The following is a 22,628-nucleotide window of genomic DNA, read 5'->3' on the forward strand; positions in this document are numbered from 1 at the left end:
CCTTGATATCTTTATCTTATTATTTCGTCATTTACTCTCTAAAATCGACAAAAGGCAAAAGGCTTTTCGACAAAAGGCATATTAAAGCTGCTGCTTTGTGAATAAGAACACCTCCTTGTCCTGCCCAGCAACGCCTTTTCTCGTATTGAACAGAAAACAGGCACTTGTAAGCTTGCCCCTTATTAAAAGTGACACTTTGTTCCATCATTAATGATGTTCGGGTGTTCTCGGGAGCGGGACAGGTGTTGAATGGGTTTCGCTCACTCGTCATATGGGCGTGTGTGAGGGCTGGACCAGGTGGGTCTCTCCGTGAGTCAAACAACCGATCAAACACACACACACAGCAGCCACACCGAGAAGCAGCAACAGATACCTGGAGCTTTACTAATCGGACCTCGCCTGTCTCTGGAGCGGAGACTAACGACAAAATGATGCCCGAACCTTTAAAATCAGCACTGTCTCTGGCGAATGTGGAGGAGACGTCCCTGGCGGTCCCGTCTGACCGCGAGCAGAGATCCGCACAGCAGCGGGTACTGGAGCAGGTGCACACCATCAAGAAGAGCAAGTCCAAATACAGCAGCAAGAGCAAGAGTGTGTCCACACTCGCCACCTCGCCCACTAGTGAGTGCACTTCTGCACCACATCGCACACCAGACGCTTCTTATCCGGGATTTAGTCGAGTTTTTCTTTTACTGGATTACCAAATCTTTATTTTTTTTAAATATTTAATGTCCACATAGAAAAATTGCTAGTGTAAATAGGCATACTAGTGTGTTTTTGAACTATACTATAGTAAAGTGTATTATAAAATTTACAACTCGTTTTTTAGCCTATTAACTATATAGAAGCTGATAGTAAATGTAGTAAATTGTAGCCTATTCGTTATGTTTTTTACTGCTACGTTACACTTTTATTTATTGTATAATATATCCTACAGTAGTGTCGAAAACTGCACTATTGGTTAATTTATTTGTATTAAGCTTATTCTGTCTATGATCTTATTTATTTTGATTGTAAACACAGCAGTAAGAGTGTGTCCGCACTCGCTTCCTTGCCCACTAGTAAGTGCACGCTTGTTATTTGTTATATATTTAGTGGAGTTTTTCTTTTACGGGATTAGCAAAATGTTCCTTTTGGATATATTATGACCACATGGAAAAGTGTTACAATAATGCTACTGTGTTTTTGAACCATACAGAAAAGTGTATTATAGTATTTACCACAGTTTGTTAATAAATGCTATAGTATACTAATAGTGAGCTGATAAACAAATAAATGTAGTAGGCCTAATCTTTAGGCTTTTCTTTTTTACTTCTACCTTACACTGTTATGTACTGTATAATACATCCTACAGTAGTTTTAGAAAAGTAAAAATTGGATAATTTGGATAATTTTGATGATTGGATCATTATTTTCATTAAGCCTATTCCATCTATTTGAGTTATTTTAATTCTATATACTGCAGTAAGAGTGTGTCCGCACTTGCCTTTTCGCCCACTACTGAGTGAACACTTGTTATACAGAATTTAGTCAAGCTTTCTTTTACGGGATTAGCAAAATGTTCATTTTGGATATTTTATGTCCACATGGAAACAATGGGTAATGCTTAATTTTGACAGTCCATTTGAGTATTAGTGGACTGTCTGCTTAATATCGGCTGATACTGCTCCTTCAACAGGCATTTAACTGACTATATCTAAACTTTGCAAATACATGTCAACTTACACTAACCCTAACCCCAACCTAACAGTCTACATGTAATCTAATGAGAATTAGTCGGCATGTAGATGCAACGTAACTTAAATTCAACAAACGGACCATCAAAATAAAGTGACCCAAAAATGTAACAGCAAATACTACAGTGTTTTTGAACCATCTATAGTAAAGTGTATTATATTGAAAACATTTGGTTAATGAATGCTATTAGTGAGCTGATAAACTAATCAATGTAGTAGGCCTTATCTTTAGGTTTTTCATTTTTGCTACTATGTTACACTGTTATGTATTGTATAATATATACTACAGTAGTTGTAGAAAACTTCACTATTGGGTAATTTATTTTCATGAAGCCTATTCTGTCTATCTCAGTTATTTTAATAATAAATACTGCAGTAAGAGTGTGCTATACAGGATTTAGCCGAGTTTTCTTTTACAGGATTAGCAAAATGTTCATTTTGGATATTTTATGTCCACATGGAAACAATGGGTAATGCTTTATTTTGATGGTCCATTTGCTGTCTGCTTAATATCTGCTGATACTGCTGCTTCAACAGGCATTTAGCTGATTATAAGTAACTTTGCAAGTACATGTCAACTTACACCAACTCTAACCCCAACCTAAAAGTCTACTTATAATCTAATGATAATTAGTTGGCATGTAGATGCAATGTAACTTAAATTCAACAAACAGACCATCAAAATAAAGTGACCCAAAATGTTACAGTAATACTACTGTGTTTTTGAACCATCTATAGTAAGTGTTTATATTATATTATATTATATTATATTATATTATATTATATTATATTATATATATTTATAAAACTTAATGAATGCGATAGTATACTATTAGTCAGCTGATAAACTAACAAATGCTGTTGTAGGCCTATTATTTAGGTTTTTTATTATGTTACACTGTTATTTATTGTATAATACGGGGGTCGGGAGGGAACGTTTTTTCAGCAAAGAGCCATTTCTGATTTTTTTTTGGCAAATGCATTTTTTAAAGAGCCATCGGGAATATATAAGCATCACATGACAAGCAAGTCCATGTATTAAGAAAGGATAATTTATAGCTTTTTTTTTTCTTTTCGCCATTAACACTCATTAATGTTGTTTGAATTTATGTGCGCAAGGTTACTATAGAAATGTAAGTTGCATACTCTTTATTGGTGTCTGATTCAAGTTAATTCACATGCTCATTAGTTGAAATGTCCTTTTATTCTTATCCATTTTGCTGTAAAAATATACAATAAAAAGGTCATTTTAATTGTATTTTCAGTAGGAAACTGATTTTTAGTAACAGTTTTAATTGAAGAGAGACAGCTGGAGAGCCACATATTTTTGGTCAAAGAGCCACATGTGGCTCCCGAGCCATAGGTTCCCTACTCCTGGTATAATATATGCTACAGAAAATTTCACTGTTGGTTAATTTATTTTTATGAAGCCTATTTCGTCTATACGGTCTCATTTATTTTGATTTTAAACACAGCAGTAAGAGTGTGTTCGCACACGCTTCCTCGCCCACTACAGAGTGAACACTTGTTATACAGGATTTAGTCGAGTTTTTCTTTTACAGGATTAGCAAAATGTTCATTGTGGATATTTTATGACACATGGAAAAGTGTTACAGTAATACCATTGTGTTTTTAAACCATGCTATAGTAAAGTGTATAGTATTTACAACACTTTGTTAATGAATGCTATAGTATGAGCTTCTAAACTAATAAATGTAGTAGGCCTAATCTTTCTACACTGTTGTGTATTGTATAATATATCCTACAGTAGGATCCTACCATCCAAAAATATTAATATTTTTCCCCTATGAACGACTTGCCATGATGCTACCCACATGCAAAAATATAGTAAATTATAGTAAATACTATGAACCATGCAATAGTAAAAGTACTTTAATCAGTATTTAGTCAGTTTTGTTAGTTCTAGTAATACAACAACTATATATTAACCAGTCATAATAAGTATGTTGTTCGATTTGTACATAAATATAGGCTGTTATGCTGAATGATGACAGAATATTAGTTCCCCCACGTTTGGACATTTTATTTTTTAAACATTATTTTAACCATTAAAGTAGACACTTGCATTATTTATGCTTGTATAGAATCGCTTTTATAAATGTAATTCGGTATAGACACCAAAATGGGATGTTTAGTCTTTGATATACAGTTGAAGTCAGAATTATTAGCCCCCCTGTTTGTTTTTTTCCCCAATTTCTCTTTAACGGAGATAAATAACTCATCTCTAATAACTGATTTATTTGATCTTTGTCATGATGACAGTAAATAATATTTGACTAGATATTTTTCAAGACACTTCTATACAGCTTAAAGTGACATTTAAAGGCTTAACTAGGTATTAGGTTAACTAGGCAGGTTAGAGTAATTAGGCAAGTTATTGTATATTATATATAGCTTAAAGGGGCTAATAATATTGACCTTAAAATGTTTTTAAAAAATTAAAAACTGCTTTTATTCTAGCCGAAATAAAACAAATAAGACTTTCTCCAGAAGAAAAAATATTATCAGATATACTGTGAAAATTTCCTTGCTCTGTAAAACATCATTTGGGAAATATTTAAAAATGAAAAAGAAATGCAAAGGCGGGCTAATAATTCTGACCTCAACTGTATGTATAATTTATAGTGGAAAAAAGAAACGCATGACTTTCTACAACTGAAAATTGGATGTTATTGACTTATAATAAAAAAATAAACATAAACACAGGCTAGTTTAGCAACCTAGAAATGCTTTATACATTAAAATCTGTGAATTGTTTTGTAATAAATAATAATAGTAGTATTGGCTCATTTACTTCATCACATACTTCATCACTACAGGTTTTAAATTTGCATTGGTGTCTGTGAAAGCTGCTTTGTAATCATTTCTTATCTACAATATTTGCTTATTTTCTATACTGTAATACCCTAGTTACAAGTTCATCATAGGCATATTATAGTTTAGATTTGACAGCTTTTTAACTTGTATTTGTATCTGTGAATGTTGTTTTTGTAATAATATCTTAATTGCAATATATGCAAATTTACTACTGTAATACCTTAGTTACAAGTTCATCATAGGCACATTATAGTTGAAGGTTTTAAATTTGACAGGCTTAACATTTGTATTTGTATCTGTGAACGTTGTTTTTGTAAGAATATCTTAACTTAGCTTAGCATAAGTTCATCATAGGTACATTATAGTTATGAGTTTAAAACTGTACAGATTTTTTATTTGTATCTGTGAATGTTGTATTTGTATTAATATCCTAACTGCATTATTTACTATACTGTAATATCTCTGTTTATCATAGGTGCGTCCTAGTTTTCGGTTTTCAGTTTGTCTTTTAATACAGCAAATGTTTAAAGTGACCCTGAAAGCACATTGTATTTTAGACAAGCTTTGCAGAACTGCTCTAAAAACATGTTCTTCATCTGCAGGTCCAGAAGGGGACAGTGTGTTTTATGACTTCAAGTTTTCTCCTGGCACGTCTCTCAGCGGACCCTCATTCAACAGAGGAGGAAACATGACAAATGGGGTAAACCAAATGTTGATTCATTGGTTCTGTGTGTATTTGCATTCATATTTCATTAGCCCTGTGTTTTTACACTGTATAAAAGGCTGGGTTCCACACAATTCCTTCATGTTGTCCCAACACAAATCAATTAAGTTAACTTTGTTTTAAGAAATTTAAGTGGATTGAACATAAAACAATTAAGTTGTCCCCTCAAAAACTGAAGAATGGGTTTGTTTCAGCACCTTTTAAATATGTAGTTTGAACAAGCAGCAAAAAATCTTTTTCTTTTTTGTGTACTTTCCCACAGTTGGGGTGGTTAAAACAGATTTTTGTTCATTCACAAGGCTGTACATTTCATTTGAGACGCCTATTCAAAACATCACAATAGAAACCTGTGAAATGTCAAACCGCCTTTGTAACCATGGTTATGCACATATACAAATATACAGTGAATCCGGAAAGTGTTCATAGCACTTCACTTTTTCCACATTTGTTTGTTACAGTCTTATTCCAAAATGGATTAAATTCATGTCAACATTCTACACACAATCCCCCATAATGACAATGTGAAAAAAAGAGTTTTTGAAATTGTTGCAAATTCTCATGTACAGAAGTATTCACAGCCTTTGCCATCAACCATCTGTGCAGCAATCCACCAATCAGGCCTGTATGGTAGAGTGGCCAGACCGAAGCCACTCCCTGCCTGAAATTTGCCAAAAGGCATCTGAAGGACTCTCAGACCATAAGAAACTAAATTCTTGGGTCTGATGAGACTAAAATTGAACTCTTTGGAGTGAACGCCAGGCGTTACGGTTGGAGAAAACCAGGCACTGCTTATCACCATGCTAATACCATCCCTACCATGAAGCATGGTGGTGGCAGCATCATGCTGTGGGGATGTTTTTCAGCAGCAGGAACTGGAAGACTAGTCAGGATAGAGGGAAAGAGGAATGCAGCAATGTACAGAGACATCCTGAATGAAAACCTGCTTCAGAGTGCTCTTGACCTCAGACTGGGGCGACGGTTCATCTACCAGCAGGACAATGACCCAAAGCACACTGCCAAAATATCAATGGAGTGGCTTCACAACAACTCTATAAATGTCCTTGAGTGGCCCAACCAGAGCCCAGACCTAAATCCTATTAAACATCTCTGGAGAGATCTGAAAATGGCTGTACACCGTCGTTTCCCATCCAACCTGATAGAGCTTGAGAGGTACTGCAAAGAGGAATAGGCAAAAATTCCCAAAGACAGGTGTGCCAAGCTCGTGGCATCATATTCAAAATACTTGAGACTGTAATTCCTGCCAAAGGTGCATCAACAAAGTATTGAGCAAAGGCTGTGAATACTGATGTACATGTGATTTTTCAGATTTTTATTTCTCATAAATCTTTTTTCACATTGTCATTATGGGGGATTGTGTGTAGAATTTTGAGGAAATAAATGAATTTAATCCATTTTGGAATAAGGCTGTATCATAAACAAATGTGGAAAAAGTGAAGTGCTATGAATACTTTCCAGATGCACTGTATATATATATATTTTTTCAATATTCTCAATGCTCTTATAAAAACAACAATACGCTGTAATTTGATGGTCCCACTCAATTTGTTCATGTTGTCCAAACACAAATCTATAAAGTTGTCTTGTTTTTACAAATTTAAGTGGACTGAACATAAAACAATTAAGTTGTCCTCCAAAAATCTCAAGAATCGTGTTGTATCAGCTCATTTTATATAAGTAGCTTAAACAAGTAGCAAAAAAATTGTTTGCAGTTTGTTCAAACTACTTATTTAAATTAAGCTGAATCGATTCTTGATGTTTTTAGAGGCACAACTTAATTGTTTAATGTTCAGTCCACTTACATTTGTAAAAACAAGTGAACCTAATTGCACTGTAAAAAGTGATTAGTTACTTAAAGCGAGTAAACAAATGACCTTAAAAGCAACAAGTTGACTTCACAAAGATAATGTAAGTAAACCCATTGTACCTTGGAACTGTTAAGTAAACTTCATTTTTATAATTATGCAAATTGAATTAGTTGGATTTTTTTAAAGTCAACTAATCCCTTTTTACAACGTCAGACTATTTTAGTACACCTGTTTTCAAATAATTACTGTACTTATTACAATATTACATTAAGTTCATAAAATCTACAATTATAGCCTGTATTTAATTTAGAAGACACGCTGGAGTCTGGAAAAGCACATTTATTTTACTGTATGTCATTTTGCTAGATACAGAAAAGCTGGAAAAAAGCAAATATAATAAAGTCTATTGGAAAAAACTGATTTAGTTTGCTTTTATTTTAAGAAGTGAGTTCAATTTGCATAATTATAAAAATGAAGTCAACTTACCAGTTCCAGGTTAAGCTGTGGTCACACTGGGCTTTTCCTCCCATAGACTTCCATTCATACGCACGCGAATGCGTCTGACCGGAAACGTAGGGTCATGCATTAAGTTTCGCAGTTCGCTGCGGTGCAAAGTTCAAGCTTGGTGAACTCTGACCTGCGAAATCGCATCACTTGACTGCGTGAGACCAATCGAGGATCAAAACATGACCTCTCTGAACAGAAATTTAAAACATGAAGCAATCGCTCGCTTTTTTTAATGTCTAATCATCTTGTTTAATCCCGCCCCTTTTCGCAGCGCCGCACGACAGAATTTCGCACACACAAACTCTGGTGTGACCGCAGCTTTACAATGGGTTTACTGACATTATTTTAGCAAAGTCAACTTGTTGTTTTAAGGTTATTGGTTTACTCCAAGTAACCAATCACTTTTTTACAGTGTGTGTGGAACACAAGGGTGGAGAAACTATTCATCAGTGTAGGAGCATATCTGTTTAGCCTCATAACACTATAGCTGAATACTATTATACTTGCATTAAAGAACCCTGACTATCCTAATTTAACAGGACGAGTGCTTTTATTTAGCCTTTTTCCATTGTTATTTACCAAGTAAATGTGATGTTTTACTTTTCCACAGTTGCCCACAGAACAATTTTTGTTCATTTACATTTCATTTGAGACACCTGTTACTTTTCAAAGGGGATGTACTCATTTTAACTCATTTTAACTCAATATTTTAATTCATTCTGTCTAATGTTAGTTATCCGTGCTGTTTTCCTACTGGAATTTTCATTCCAAAATGGCCACCGCATGACACTAGCGGCATCTAGTGGCTGTTTCCCAAATAGCAACAGAGTGTCGCCTCTTAGTGATTCTATGCCCTTTGGTTCCACTCAATTTGTTCATGTTGTCCAATCACAAATAGGTTAAGTTAACTTGTTTTTACAAATTTAACAGGACGAGTGCTTTTATTTAGCCTTTTTCCATTGTTATTTACCAAGTAAATGTGATGTTTTACTTTTCCACAATTGCCCACAGAACAATTTTTGTTCATTCACATTTCATTTGAGACACCTGTTCAAGACAACAATAGAAAGCAATGAAATGTCATACCGCCTTTGTAACCATGGTTATGCATATATATATATATATATTATTATCAATGCTATTCTAATAAAAACAACAAAACCCTGTAAAAATGTAGAGCTCCACCAAAGAGCTTAGAATCACCAAGAGGCGACACATAACGTTCCATTGCAACAGCAGCGCCCAGCGGTTCTGCCATTCTGGAGTGAAAACGATCGGCCGTTTACTGGATCTTATTGATGGCAAGCAGCTGCTTTGTTTTTTATTTATTCATTTAAAAAGTGCATCAAAGCTGAAATACAACCTGAAAGACGACGATACAACACTTACACTCATAGACAGGTGATTATCAGCACTTTTAATAGTTTATTTTACAGACTTAATGTTTAATATATTAACCATACTGTCACTTTTAGGTGAAAGGACTTTAATTTAATAGTTTACGCACTGGAATAATACATATTAATACTGACATGTTCAATTAAATTAACATGACTTTCAAAATGGGATGTTGATAACAGATTAACAGCACTTTTTGTTGGAGTATTATATGATAATAGTACATAGTATTTTTTTTCAGTGTTGTCTGTTAAAAAGACTAATAAAGTTTTTATTTAAACAGCTACTTTCTCCAAAATTATTTATTTATTTATTTTTATATATATTTATTCATGATTTTTAATGCTGTAATTAAAATCATGGAGGCCATACAAACTACCAGATAGTGTAGTTTGTTGTGTATACTCGTTTTTTACTTCACCCTAATTTGAGTAAAACAAAACAAAGTAATGAAGTTATTTTGTTAATCTTACTTTTATGTGATATGTGAAACAGATATTTTAGATGTCCGATGTATTAAACTTGGTCTTGTCAACATTTTGGAAATTGTCCATTTTCATTTGGGATATTGTTTTAAAATGTATTAAAATGTTACTTTTCAAAGTGGATGTACTCATTTTAACTCATATTTAACTCAATATTTTAATTCATTCTGTCTAATGTTAGTTATCCGTGCTGTTTTCCTACTGGAATTTTCATTCCAAATGGCCACCGCATGACACTAGCGGCATCTAGTGGCTGTTTCACAAATAGCAACAGAGTGTCGCCTCTTAGTGATTCTATGCCCTTTGGTTCCACTCAATTTATCCATGTTGTCTAATCACAAATAGGTTAAGTTAACTTGTTTTTACAAATTTAAATGGATTGAACATAAAACAATTAAGTCATCCCTCCAAACCCCTCAAGAATCGTGTTATTTCGGCTAAATTTATACAAGTAGTTTGAACAAGCAGAAAAAAAAAATAATGTTTGCTGTTTGTTCAAACTACTTATTTAAAATGAGCGAAAACAACACAATTCTTGATTTTTTGTAGGCACAACTTAATAGTTTTATGTTCAGTCCACTTGAATGTGTAAAAACTAATAAGTTAGCTTAATTGTGTGAAACCCAACATTTTTACAACGTAATTCACAAGGGTTGAAAGACAATCCATCAGTGTAGGATGTCATTGTTAGCATATCTGTTTAACCTAATAACACATTCACTGAACACTTTACTATTATACTTGCATTAAAAAAAAACCCTGCCTATCCTAATTTAACAAGTAGGGTGCTTTTTGTTTAGCCTTTTATATTTTTATTTAACTAGTAAAACTGTACAAGACTTAATGAAAGCAGTCTTCTCCTTGACTTTTCGTGACTCACCGTGGTGTTGTATTACCAAGCGACCTGCTTTCTGGGTTTTCTGCCAGAGCTTCTTTACATTTGGGTGTATCCACAGGAATCCTAATACAGTCTGTGTTTTAAATGCCTTGTTTGGCTTCAGTCGAGTGTGTAATCTACCTGCATTATGTCACCTATTTTTTAAGTAGTGCATAAAACAGTTTTGACATCCTGCGATGGATCTAAAACTGCTCTGCGTTTTGAATAATGGACCGACATTCTGGTTTACAAATAAATCAGGTTTTTTTTTTTTTTTTTATCATTTGCACACTGTTGCTTCATAGATCTACAGTGCTTTGGTTGTGTTTTAATCCATGGACGAGCCCATATAGGCGTTCTTTTGGCCAACAGTCTTGTTCAGACAAAACTGTGGCATGGAATAAATTAAAATGTTGGTTTTGGTGCTGTTTTCAGGTAGTAATTATAAGATTAGGAGTGAAAAAAGCTTGTAAGCAGGATCTTGATACCACTAGAGTACTATAATAGTGAGTTAGTAATTATGTTTGCCTCAAATACAAAAAAAAAACCTGTTGTATTAATGCATTATGGTATTACTTTTACAAGAATTGGGTTCTACTTTATATTAGATGTCCTTAAATACTATGTACTTGCATCAAAAACTAAATACAATGTACTTACTGTGTTCATAATGTCTTGCAGAACGCTTGAGGTGGGATATGGGTGGGGTTAGGGACAGGTTTTGATGGTATGCATAGGTTTAAGGGTGGGTTAAGGTGTAAGGATGTCAACAGTGTATTTACAGGTATTTCAATCATAAGTACGAAGTAAAACATGTATTATACACAAGTATATTATAATAAATGATTAATTTCAGTGTAAGCGCATATTAGTTAAGGCCACCTATTAGAAAGTGGGACCAAGGATTGACTTTAAAATGTGAAGAAGAATTTTAAGCTTGCGCAGTCTGATAGTGTTTGCTATAATTTCATTAAAATCTCAATTATTATTATTTCTTTATCCATTGTCATTTGTTTTTAGTTGAATCCAATGAACTTTTCTAGTCATCTCAATTTACATCAATCATACTGACTAAAATATTAAGCTAAACTTTGTTTAACTATAAACAAATTTAGCTGAAACCGGATTACCTTGTTAAAATAAGTTTAAGTAACAAAAAACATTTGTTGACATGACTTTTTTACATGTAGTTTTTTTGTTTTACAGTGTATATTTTTTAGCATTCATTTTGTTGTAAATTTAATATTTTACACAATTTAAGAAATGCTGGGTTATTCAAAGGTTATTTTAAAATTGGGTAAAATATGGGCTAACCCAAACATTGGGTTAAATTTGGTCCTATTCATTTAATTAAAAACATTAACCCAGCAGTTGGTGCATTTTTAACATTTTTTTTTTTGCGCTGTTTTTTGTTTTTTAAATCTTTTAGCATCTATATTTTGCATTATTTTCTGCATTTCATTTTTAAAATATCAATTATGATTTCACCTTGAGAACTTGCATGAAGATCTGTCTTTGAAATGTGTAGTTACACACACTCCTAAACGTGCGCAATCTGACAGCACTAGTTCAAACTAATTTTGCACTAGTTCAATTCATCATTTAAAAGCATTTGCTGTTTACTTATTTGCAAGGATGTTTTCATTGTTTGTTGGTTTATTATTGCTGGTTGGTTAATTTACCTTTTTTTTAAAAAAAAAAAAAAAAAAAAACAATAATCATGTTTAAACACGACTCTGTAAAAAAATCAGCCTTTCACATTTTCATTTTTTGCACTTTTTTTTCCTTTGAATTTTATGGCATTTAATGTTTTTCATTCATTATTTTCTGCATTTTATTTTTAAATATCAATAATTTCACCTTCACAACTTGCATAAAGATCAGTCTTTGAAATGTGTGCACCCTTTTTTTTTGTAAAGATTTATTTAAATTAAGGCCTTTTTGCCTTTTATTAGATAGGACAGTATTGAGACAAGAAGCGAAGTTGGAGGGAGGGAGGGAGGGAGGGAGGGAGGGAGGAAGGGAGAGAGAGAGAGAGAGAGAGAGAGAGAGAGAGAGAGAGAGAGAGAGAGAGAGAGAGAGAGAGAGAGAGAGAGAGAGAGAGAGAGAGAGAGAGAGAGAGAGAGAGAGAGAGAGAGAGAGAGAGATACATACTGTATGTCAAAGCACTAACCACTAATCTATTGCGCCGACATTAGCTTACACTCTTAAACATCCACAATGTGATTGCACTTGTTAAAATGCACAATTTAACATATAAATGTAAATAGAGTTTGCCATTTACTTCTTTGCATGAATTCTGTCATTGTTTGTTGGTTTATTATTGTATTATTTACTTTTTTACAGTAATCATGTTTAAACATGACACTGTAAAAAATCTGCCTTTCTTTTACATCTGGAAATTTTTGCACCCTTTTTTCCTTTTAATTTCTCAGCATTTCATTTTTAGCATTCAAGATTTTCTACATTCTGCATAATATTTTCTGCTCCTTGACAACCTGCACGATTATTTACTTTTCTAAACAATAATCATCTGTTTAAACATGACACTGTTAAAAAAATCAGCCTTTCTTTTACATTTTCATTTTTTGCATCCTTTTTCATTTTAATTTCTTAGCATATTTTTTCCTTTATTATTCTCAGAATTTAATTTTAAAATACCAATTGTGATTTAACCTTGCATGAGATTTGTCTTTAAAATGTGTTACACACTCTTAAACATGCACAATCTCACAGCACTAGTTAAAATGCACAATTTAGCATTTTAAATGTGAATAGCATTTGCCGTTTACTTACTTTGCATTAATTCTTTCATTGTTTTTAATGCATTAGTTACATTTCTGAGTGCATTATTTACATTTTTTTAAACAATTCATCTTAACCATAATAAACCATTTTAACATGACATCTCTTTGACAATCTGAGTGAATGCCTAACTAATCGTTTGTATCTCCAGGCCATGCAAAGACAAAACATCTTGCGCAAGTCCACCAACTCCCGCAGCTCCAGTGGACAGCAAGTAAACAGCAGCTCCGGCAGACTCGATCGCTCCATCTACGGCTTTCCGGGCTCTGTCTCCACCCAGCAGAGGACCAGTAACCAGCTTTACAACAAATCCACCCGCAGCGCTCCAGACCTGGGCTTTCAACCCACCACCAACGGCATGAGCAACATGGGTCATCGCAGCCAAACCAGCCGGCAGACCTTACAGAGGGTGGAGAAAGGCAGTCAGATGCCCTCTTCCAGTTACAGTAACGGCACCACTCTTGTCCGAATGTCAAACAGCAATCAGGTTAACACTGTCCAGACCGTCAGCAGGCGCCCGTCCTCCCTGCAGTCCAATGGAGAGTCCAGAATGTCTATGATCAGATCTGGACAGGCCAAAGATTTTTCTGAGTGAGTCGTTTCTGCATCGCTGGTTCAGGTCCCGGCTGGGCCACTTGGCATTTCTGTGTGGAGTTTGCATGTTCTTTCCATGTTGATGTGGGTTTCCTTCGGGTGCTACACATGCGCTATAGGCCCCCCAAAATTAAGGTTGTTCATTCATTCATTCATTCATCATTATACAGTAAACATTCACCATCTTCTCATCACTGACACCGCTAAACGGTCTCTGGGTCATTGTGTGTGATGATTTTGGACATCTTCTTGGACACTTTTAATGCTTCCAAACAGTTTTTGGAGTCTTGAGATAGTTCATTATGATGTGGTTTACCTTCTATGTGCGTTTTGATTGGACATGAATCACAGGGCTGATTTTTCTAATCCCGATAGACAAATAAAGTAGTGACTGCAGGTTGAAGTAGTGGAGTAAAAGTACCGATACAGCACTAAAATTGTTCTCAAGTGAGAGTAAAAGTACACATCTTTAAAACTACTAAGTTAATTACAATTCCTGAGAAAAACTGCTCAATTACAGTAATTAGTTACTTTACACTACTGCTTATTACAGAGTTACTTGCCACAAAACAAGTAGTGGTTGTGATGTGCTGAATGGATTAACATTCCCTCGTGTGTCTGCAGGATGACCCCAGAGAAACTGATGTCTGATATGACCATGCGGGAGGCTGTTGATTATCTGTCCATTACAGATGAGAACTTTCAGCTGTGTGGAGCGGCTTACATCCAGCACAGTACATTCACTGATGACAAGGCCAAGCAGGAGGTCTGGACACTTACAACTGCATCAATACACCACATCTATTAGACAATTATATATGTTTATACACACAAACAAACTTTTCATTGAACATGAACTATATACTATATATCTGAAGGTTAACCATGTTTATAGATGGTATTTATTTATAATATAGTATATATTATATATATATATATATATATATATATATATATATATATATATATATATATATATATATATATATATTTTTTTTTTTTTATATATATATATATATTTATTTATTTATTTATTTATATATATATATATATATATATATATATATATATATATATATTTATTTATAATAACTTTAACTGTTAAAAGATATTAGTTAAAAGTTAAAGTTATTTGTAATTACACTCGCCTTCCACTTTATTAGGTACACTTGTTCAACTGCTTGTTAACGCAAATTTCTAATCAGCAAATCACATGGCAGCAACTCAATGCATTTAGGTATGTAGACATGGTCAAGACGATCTGCTGCAGTTCAAATCAGAATGGGGAAGAAAGGTGATTTAAGTGACTTTGAACGTGGCATGGTTGTTGGTGCCAGATGGGCTGGGCTGAGTATTTCAGAAACTGCTGAAATATTGGACTACTGGACTACTGGAATATTCATGCTCAACCATCTCTAGGGGTTTACAGAGAATGGTCAGAGAAGAGAAAATATCCAGTGAGGGGCAGTTCTGTGGGCACAAATGCCTTGTTGACGCCAGAGGAAAATGGCCAGACTGGTTCCAGCTGATAGAAAGGTAACTCAAATAACCACTCGTTACAACCGAGGTCTGCAGAAGAGCATCTCTGAACACACAACACGTCCAACCTTGAGGTGGATGGGCTACAGCAGCAGAAGACCACACCGGGTGCCACTCCTGTCAGCTAAGAACAGGAAACTGAGGCTACAATTCACACAGGCTCACCAAAATTTGACAACAGAAGATTGTAAAAACGCTGCCTGGTCTGATGAGTCTCGATTTCTGCTGCAACATTCGGATGGTAGGGTCAGAATTTGGCATCAACAACATGGAAGCATGAATCCATCCTGCTTTGTATCAACGATTCAGGCTGGTGGTGGTGGTGGAATGGTGTTGAGGATATTTTCTTGGCACACTTTAGGCCCATTAGTACCAACTTAGCATCGTGTCAACACCACAGCCTACCTGAGTATTGTTGCTGACCAGGTCCATTCCTTTATGACCACAGTGTGCCCATCTTCTGATGGCTACTTCCAGCAGGATAACGCACCATGTCATGAGCCATGAATCATCTCAGACTGGTTTCTTGAACATGACAATGAGTTCACTGTACTCAAACGGCCTCCACAGTCACCAGAGCTCAATCCAATAGAGCACCTTTGGGATGTGGTGGAACAGGAGATTCATGGATCTGCAGCCGACAAATCTGCAGCAACTGTGTGATGCTCCCATGTCAATATGGAGCAAAATCTCTGAGGAATATTTCCAGTACCTTGTTGAATTTATGCCACAAAGGATTAAGGCAGTTCTGAAAGCAAATGCGTTCCAACCCGGTACCAGTAAGGTGTACCTAATAAAGTGGCCGTTATGATAATTAGTAACCTTTTGAATTTGATTGTAATGCAGTAATGTGCAACAACAACTATTGTGAAAAGTGCAATACAAGTAAACTTGAGTTGAATTGAATTTATTCTATTGACCTTATTATTTACAGAAGAGCAGGCGCTGCCATGGGGCAAAGTCTAGAAAGGATACAGCTACAGATACTAATATCAATATAGCATCATTTGCAGCAATAATTCATATTTTTACATTACTGTGAGGATTGCTATAGGTGTAGGCATTAATAAAATACAAGTTAATGAGTAATTCATTAAATAATATGAATAATCCCCTGTATACTGTACACCCTGACTATTTTTACTTTACTGTGATAGTTTGGGGTAGGGGTAGACTTTAATAAAATACAATTTAATAGGTGGGCAACGCAGTGGCGCAGTAGGTAGTGCTGTCACCTCACAGCAAGAAGCTCACTGGTTCGAGCCTCGGCTGGGTCAGTTGGTGTTTCTGTGTGGAGTTTGCATGTTCTCCCTGCGTTTGCGTGGGTTTCCTCCGGGTGCTCCGGTTTCCCCCCACAGTCCAAAGACATGCAGTACAGGTGAATTGGGTAGGCGAATGAGTATGAATGTGTGCGAATGAGTGTGTATGGGTTTCCCAGTGATGGGTTGTGGCTGGAAGGGCATCCGCTGCGTGAAACATATGCTGGATAAGTTGGCGGTTCATTCCACTGTGGCGACCCTAGATTAATAAAGGGACTAAGCCGAAAACGAATGAATGAATGAACTTAATAGGTAATTTATTAAATAATATGAATAATACTCTATAATTACTATTTTTACTGTGATGGTTGGGTTTAGGTTTGGGGTACCGGTAGGTGTTAATAAATTACAATTTAATGGGTCATTTAATTAATAATATTATAAAATAATATTAATCGTTCTAGTTGACTTCCGGTCGAAGCTAGTCAATCAATCATTAGTCAATTAATGATTTTATTTCAGTTAGTTACTAAGGTATTCCAGCTTCAATGAGCAGAAAAGTTTAGCAGCAGCTTTATTTGAAGCTTCAGTCTAGTAAACGCTAGTGTGTTGTGATCTGATGTTTTCTGGTTTGTCCTGTGTTTCAGGTTTTCACTCTGAAAGGTCTCAAACCGCTAACTGACCTGCTGGGCAGCTCCAGTCCTCAGGTTCAGGAGACGGTGGCTGCGGCGCTGCGTAATGCCGTCTTCAAAAACCTGCCCAACAAACAGGAGGTGCAGCGAAATGGAGGAATCAACAGGCTGCACAACTGCTGGGCGACGCTAACACTGAGACACAGAAACACCTGACAGGTGGAGACCGGCTCTGTTTACACACACACACACACACACATTCATACATGTGTACTTACACACACAGATAAGAGGACGTGTCAACAAGGACACTCAGATCATGAGGCTGGACCGTAGAATAGAATTTTTTAAAAATAAATTATTAGTGATGTCAAAAAATTATCGCGATTAATCGCATCCAAAATAAAAGTTTGTTTTGACATAATATATGTATGTGTATGTATATACACGGTTGAAGTCAGAATTATTAGCCCCCCTGTTTAATTTTTCCCCCAATTTCTGTTTGACGGAGAAGATTTCTTCTACACATTTCTAAACATAATAGTTTTAATAACTCATTTCTAATAACTGATTTATTTTATCTTTGCCATGATGACAGTAAATAATATTTGACTAGATATTCTTCAAGACACTTCTATACAGCTTAAAGTGACATTTAAAGGCTTCACTAGGTTAATTAGGTAAACTAGGCAGGTTAGGTTAATTAGGCAAGTTATTGTATAACGATGGTTTGTTCTGTAGACTATTGAAAAAATATATTGCTTATAGGGGCTAATAATTATGACCTTAAAATGGATTTAAAAAATAAAAAACTGCTTTTATTCTGGCCGAAATAAAACAAATAAGACTTTCTCCAGAAGAAAAAATATTATCAGACATACTGTGAAAATTTCCTTGTTCTGTTAAACATCACTTGGGAAATATTTAAAAAAGAAAAAAAAAAATCAAAGGGGGGCTATTAGTTCTGACTTCAACTGTATATACACGCATGCATGTGTGTTTTTATATATATAAAAGTAAATATACACAATCCACACACACTGTTTTTTATATTATTTTGTTTGAATTCTGTTGTTTTTTAAATATTGTTTTGTTTGCATTCTGTTGATTTTCTTTATATATTATTTTGTTTGCATTATGTTGTTTTTATAAAGTTTTGCTTGCATTCTTTTTTTTATATTGTTTTGTTTTGTGCTCTGTTCAATTGTTTTATATCGTTTTGTTTGCATTCTGTTTTTTTTATTATTTTGTTTGCATTTTGTTGTTTTTATATAGTTTTGTTTGCATTGTGTTTCATTTTTTATTTTTCATTGTTTTGTTTGCATTGTGTTAAATAGTTTTATATTGTTTTGTTTGCATACTGTTTTTTTCTATATAGTTTTTGTTTGCATACTGTTTTTTTATATTGCTTTGTTTGCATACAGTTTATTTTTTATAATTTTTTTTGTTTGCATTGTGTTAAATTGTTTTATATTGGTTTGTTTGCATTCTGATAAATTGTTTTATATTGGTTTGTTTGCATTGTTTATTTTATATTGTTTTGTTTGCATTGTTTTATATTGGTTTGTTTGCATTGTTTAATTATTTTATATTGTTTTGTTTGCATTGTTTTATATTGGTTTGTTTGGATTTGGTTGAATTATTTTATATTGTTTTGTTTGCACTCTGTTCAATGTTCTTATGTTGTTTTATTTGCACTCTGTTGTTTTTTTTTTATATCTAGATTTGTTTCCATTTCTTTTGTTTTTTATATTAATTTGTTTGCATTGTTGTTTCTCAATAATGCTTTGTTTGCGCTCTGTTGAATTGTTTTATATAGGTTTGTTTTTGTGTGCACTCTTGAATCCTAATGCATAATGTTTGTTGTGTGTTTTAGGTCTCCTGTGGAACCTTTCATCTGAAGATAGTCTGAAGCCAGATCTGCTCCGTACGGCTCTGCCTGCTCTCACAGAAAAAGTCATAGAGCCGTTTTCAGCCAATACAGACGACAACGCCAACATAAGCCTGGCACCAGAGGTTTTCTACAATGCCACGGCTTGCCTACGGTAACATTAACATCACTCACACACACATTGGCTCTGTTTTGACTGCTGTAAACAAGGCAAACGTCACCAGCAGCTCTTATAATAGCGGCATTGTTGCAGAATCAAATGCTCAGGTTATATTTTCACCAGTAAAGCTGTTCAAATATTTTATCTGGGTTTTGTATTGACGTTGGCGCTCCTACAGACCACCTAGAGCTCAGTGGAAACAAAACTGTAAATCACTTGCTGGATTTGGCCAGATCTGAAACTGATTGCCTGGCTTTATGTAACGTTTGGTGTTTTCTTTTGTCTGTTCGCCATGTTCAAGCTTTAAACACCTTTGAGGGCGATGTTTGCCAGATTGCTGATGTTATGAGAGCATGAAGCGACAAGCAAAGCCGCTGATTTAGTGTACTGGTCAATTTAAGGTTTTATTTGCTTAAATTATATCTTATATTAGAAGGAAGGAAGGAAAACATCCAAAATATATATTTAAATTATTATTTTTTTAATTCTATGATTTTTTTATTTCATGTTTTGCGGCTTTATATGTGCATTTTAAATATATATTTTTGAAAGGATGTGTTATTCTCAGTTTCAGCTTCTCTTATGAACTTAAGATTTATTCTTTATTATAATACAAATGTGTTTATTCATATATAACCAATTTTTATATGACATATTAATGCTAACAATGTAATTTTTATGATCATTGGCAGCGTTGTTCTGATTTATAGAGTAATCAAATAAAGCCAAAGTTATCGTTATGAAAAATAGCAAATATATAAAATCTTAAATTAAAACTAAACGTATAACCAAAACCTGAAATGATATCAGAACAGGGAAAAAAACACTTTACCAAGTAAACTTGAGATTTATATTCATTATATTTATATGAGCAATATCACACGAGTAGCAGTATGATATGGCTGTATATTAGCACTGGAGGGAGGCATGCCCACTCTTTTGCAATCGGGAGATCACAATAATTAACCCAAAATAGCCAAAGCAAAGCAAACACTAGCAGATTACTATGGTATAAATACAGCACTACAAAATACAAAAGAGAAAGATCGACTTAGAGTGTCACTTACTTGTTTTATAATGATTTGATCAGCTGTGGTTTGAAATTAACGCCAAGTTTTTCTCCTCTAAGGGCTTATTATGCAGTCTCTGTCGCCATCTTGTGGTGGAACATTAATCACCTTTGCTCTGCTCAATATGACAGGCTGATAGATGCCAACATGCTGTCTCTTCAGAATTATAATTATATAAAATAAGCTCTATACTTATAAACAAACTACACAGTTGCAATCTAAACAACTACTTTCTCGACTGAAAAAGACTCAAAAGTACATTATGTTGTACAATAGCAGCAATATTTGTGAAACTGTAGTGAGTTTATCTGCTGTCAATCTATGTGGGCGGAGTAATACACAAGGGTGGAAAGGCTGTACGAGTGCTGTTATTACAGGAATATTGCACAGCTATCAGCCAATCAGATTCAAGAACCAGACAGAAGGGTTGCATAAACTTATATTATATTATATTTTATTAAGTTATATTATATTATTATTGATTATATTATATTATATTTTATATTATATTCTTTTATATCATTATATTGTATTGTATTATATTATATTATATTGTATTATTATATTTTGTTTTATATTATTATTATATTGTTTTATTTTATTATATTATATTATGTTATATTATATTAGTAGTTTGCACATTCAAATAATTTTGTGATTTTAAGCATGGTGATATTTATTGGTAATATATTTCTTGTGATGTCTTGCTTTAATTTTATTTAAAGTTTTCTTCTTGACTTTTTATTGTGATTTAATTAGAAACCTAAATATTCAACCTTTTCTCTGTTAATGTTTGGTGTTCGATGACCTTCGGACTGTCAAAACAAAAACAGACTGTGATTGGTCACTTCACATGTCAATCACAGGTCTGTGTGCAAGTGGGTAGTTCTTGAGCAGTAAGGAGCAAATTTACATACAGTAAATTTGCACTGCATGACAAAATGGGACATTTGAAAGTGTAAAACAATTATTATATAGGTGCAGGTCACAGAGGGAAAGGGGGTTTTAAGCATTTTGATGCTTAACCCTTTTCCTATAATACTTTAGTAAAATACTAACTAATACTAGAATAATTTGCATAGAATTTAACGAAGTTATTTGATATAAATGTCACTTTTAACTGTATAGAAGTGTTTTGAAAAATATCTGTGTGTGTGTGTATATATATATATATATATATATATATATATATATATATATATATATACACACACACAGATATTTTTTAAGACACTTCTATACAGCTTAAAGTGACATTTAAAGGCTTAACTAGGTTAATTAGGTTAACTAGGCAGGTTAGGGTAATCAGGAAACTTATTGTAAAATGATGGATTGTTCTGTAGACTAAAAAATAAAGCTTAAAGAGGCTAATAATTTTGACATTAAAATGGTTTTAGAAATTAAAAAATGCTTTTATCCTAGCCGAAATAAAGCAAATTAGACTTTCTCCAGAAAAAAAAAATATTATCAGACATACTGTGAAAATTTCCTTTCTCTGTTAAACATCATTTAGGAAATATTGGGAAAAGTAAAAAAATTCAAAGAGGGCCTAATAAATCTGTTGTGACTTCAACTATATATATATATATATATATATATATATATATATATATATATATATATATATATATATATATATATATATATATATATATATATATATATATATTATAAAGCAAATATAAAAATATATATATACTGAACTACAGAATTACTTTAATGTAACTTTAACCAAGGCTCGGTTTATCAAATTGATGTACTTTTTAATCTATTTCTGTCATCAGATTGTTTGTGTCTTTTGTGATTTCTGGAGTAAAGTCAAACATCAAAAAATGCATCTGTTTCTCCTGTTTGTCGACAGCAACCTGAGTGCATCCAAACTGGCAAACCGACAATCAATGCGCAACTGCAAAGGCCTGATCGACTCGCTCATGCGCTACACGGAGAACTGCATCACTGCAGGAACACCTGATAACCAGGTAAACACTTGCGCATTTATACAGTTCAAGACAAAATGATTACAACTCCTGACCTTTTCAAATAGTAAGGGATGTATCAAACCTGATTGAGTTTCTTTCTTCTGTTGAACAAAAAGAAGATGGTTTGAAAAATGTTGTAAACCTGTAACCATTGACTTTCACAGTATCTGTTTTTCCTACTATGGAAGTTAATGGGTACCGGTTTTCTTCAAAATATCTTCTTTAGTGTTCAGCACAAGAAAGTTACTCAAACACTTGAGAGGGGTAAACAGTGAGTACATTTAGATTTTTGGGTGAACTGTCCCTTT

The 22,628-nt window shown here is 33.9% G+C and overlaps 1 protein-coding gene across 1 annotated transcript in view; it reads left to right on the forward strand.

Moving 5' to 3' along the window:
• The first annotated feature begins 211 nt into the window (after nucleotides 1-211).
• Nucleotides 212-22,628, forward strand: part of pkp1b (plakophilin 1b) — a 40,943-nt gene continuing 18,526 nt past the window's right edge. The window contains 8 exon segments of the mRNA XM_056460595.1: nucleotides 212-621; nucleotides 5,177-5,274; nucleotides 13,348-13,787; nucleotides 14,415-14,556; nucleotides 17,236-17,380; nucleotides 17,383-17,439; nucleotides 19,097-19,265; nucleotides 22,203-22,320. Coding sequence (XP_056316570.1) covers nucleotides 429-621; nucleotides 5,177-5,274; nucleotides 13,348-13,787; nucleotides 14,415-14,556; nucleotides 17,236-17,380; nucleotides 17,383-17,439; nucleotides 19,097-19,265; nucleotides 22,203-22,320 — 1,362 coding nt within the window. The 5' untranslated portion in view covers nucleotides 212-428.

Source organism: Danio aesculapii, chromosome 6, assembly GCF_903798145.1.
Source record: "Danio aesculapii chromosome 6, fDanAes4.1, whole genome shotgun sequence".
Taxonomy (NCBI): domain Eukaryota; kingdom Metazoa; phylum Chordata; class Actinopteri; order Cypriniformes; family Danionidae; genus Danio; species Danio aesculapii.